Consider the following 1592-nt stretch of genomic DNA (forward strand, 5'->3'; position numbering starts at 1 on the left):
TAGCTCTTCTTGCAGCTCAGCAGTGTCTCCCTCCCTGAAGTACTGCCCTGGGTCTGGTGTGGTCTCATTTCATTTCCCCCCAGGGTCCTGCATGGTGACTCCACTCCCTCCCAGAAGGTTGAGGTGGATTCCCTGCCTGCACAGAAGCCAGCAGCTTCCCACACAGATGATGGCTGTTGCAAAGGAGACGTTTCAACACTGAAATTTCAAGGCTTGTGGAACAGTTTTCATGAAAACACCTGACTGAAATCCTAGCCCCTAAAGGGACCTGCTCTTGCTCATTCTGCAGGAAAAAAAAAGAGCTCAAAGCCTGAAAGGATTTCTTCTTAGAATAGGATATGCGGAAGTCTCTGCCATTAAGGAAGGCAAAGAAAAGCACCCACCAAAACCTTGCTCTTGTAAAGAAATGGTTTTAACAGACTATTAGTGTTTCCACATAGGTTTTTAATCTAAATGACCTGACATTTGAGTCTTTGTGCATTGTGCAATGCATTTCCCATAACTCATTGGAGAATATGATTTTCTCTGGTTGGAGTCCAGGCATCTGGGCTGAATAAAGGACAGCCTAGGATAGAGCCCCATGCCCAGCTTGCCTGGAGGGCTGGGGGCTCAGGAACGGCAAGATTCCCTCATATTCTGTCATCTTTGCCATGTAGATGTTTGGGGCAGACTGATACAATCGATTGCAGTGTGAAGAAGGCTTGGGTGAGCTCCTCAAGTGCACGCTGGGTACATGGCTGCCATTCCCACCGCTGAGCTGATCATTTGTCTCCAACTGGGAACTACCATTGTTGCTGAGCTCTCTTGTCAAAGCCTGGCAACTGAATGGAGGGACTGCCTTAATTCCAGGGCTTCCCTGAGCACACAGGGCTGTCCCACACCCACTGCCCCCTGGGCTTGAGGCAGCCTTCATTACTGTTCATTTTCAAGTACCCATGTGCCCCATCCTCTGAGGACCACCGTGGGACCCCAATGAAGGAAGTGAGGTGGGCAGAGGTCAGGCCACCCCACCCAGACAAAGGCTTGTGTGGCAGGTGGTGGGATGGCAGCCCCAGCTCATCAGGCTGCCTGTCCCACCACCCAGACCCTGGGGAGTCCCTGGCCCCTGGGCCAATGTACTTACTTTCCTGAGTGCTTCCCCAGGGGAGGGCTCCTCTTGTTGTTCCTGGTCAGGACAAGTACCCGGCGGGGAGGCTCCAGCTCCCTGGATAGCTTGGAGCTAAGACAAGAAGTAGCTGGTTGGACAGCAGGCTCCACCCTGGGCTTCCCTCCCAGGGGCCCTGGGGACTCAGGAGCTCATACACCCTTCCTTCAACAGGTCTCAGTGGGAGGCTGACTCAGGCAACAGGCTCTCATGGACTGGTGCTGGGGATTCCCATGTTTGTTGCCCCCACAGCCTACCCCAGCTCACCTTTCCAATTCACTGAGGCGGTTCCGGTTGTTAAACCAAGACACGAAGTTCATGTCAGGAACCACCTCGAGCTCCTGACACGAGCCCTGTAGTTCCTTCATCAGTGCCATCACCTTGAATTCCTGGTTGAGAGAAAGGACACAGTGGTGATGGACCTGGACCAGGGCAAGGTAGGCCAGGC

The 1592-nt window shown here is 53.3% G+C and overlaps 1 protein-coding gene across 1 annotated transcript in view; it reads right to left on the bottom strand.

Moving 5' to 3' along the window:
- Window positions 1-423: 423 nt before the first annotated feature.
- The window catches only part of LOC106000827 (ral guanine nucleotide dissociation stimulator-like), an 11696-nt gene continuing 10527 nt past the window's right edge, over window positions 424-1592 (bottom strand). Inside the window, exons 2-4 of the mRNA XM_013036062.1 lie at window positions 1412-1533; window positions 1124-1219; window positions 424-821 (exon numbers count right to left, since the gene is read on the bottom strand). Coding sequence (XP_012891516.1) covers window positions 566-821; window positions 1124-1219; window positions 1412-1521 — 462 coding nt within the window. The 5' untranslated portion in view covers window positions 1522-1533 and the 3' untranslated portion in view covers window positions 424-565. The remainder of the gene's footprint in view (window positions 822-1123; window positions 1220-1411; window positions 1534-1592) is intronic.

Source organism: Dipodomys ordii, unplaced genomic scaffold (assembly GCF_000151885.1).
Source record: "Dipodomys ordii isolate 6190 unplaced genomic scaffold, Dord_2.0 Scaffold245, whole genome shotgun sequence".
NCBI classification, from domain to species: domain Eukaryota; kingdom Metazoa; phylum Chordata; class Mammalia; order Rodentia; family Heteromyidae; genus Dipodomys; species Dipodomys ordii.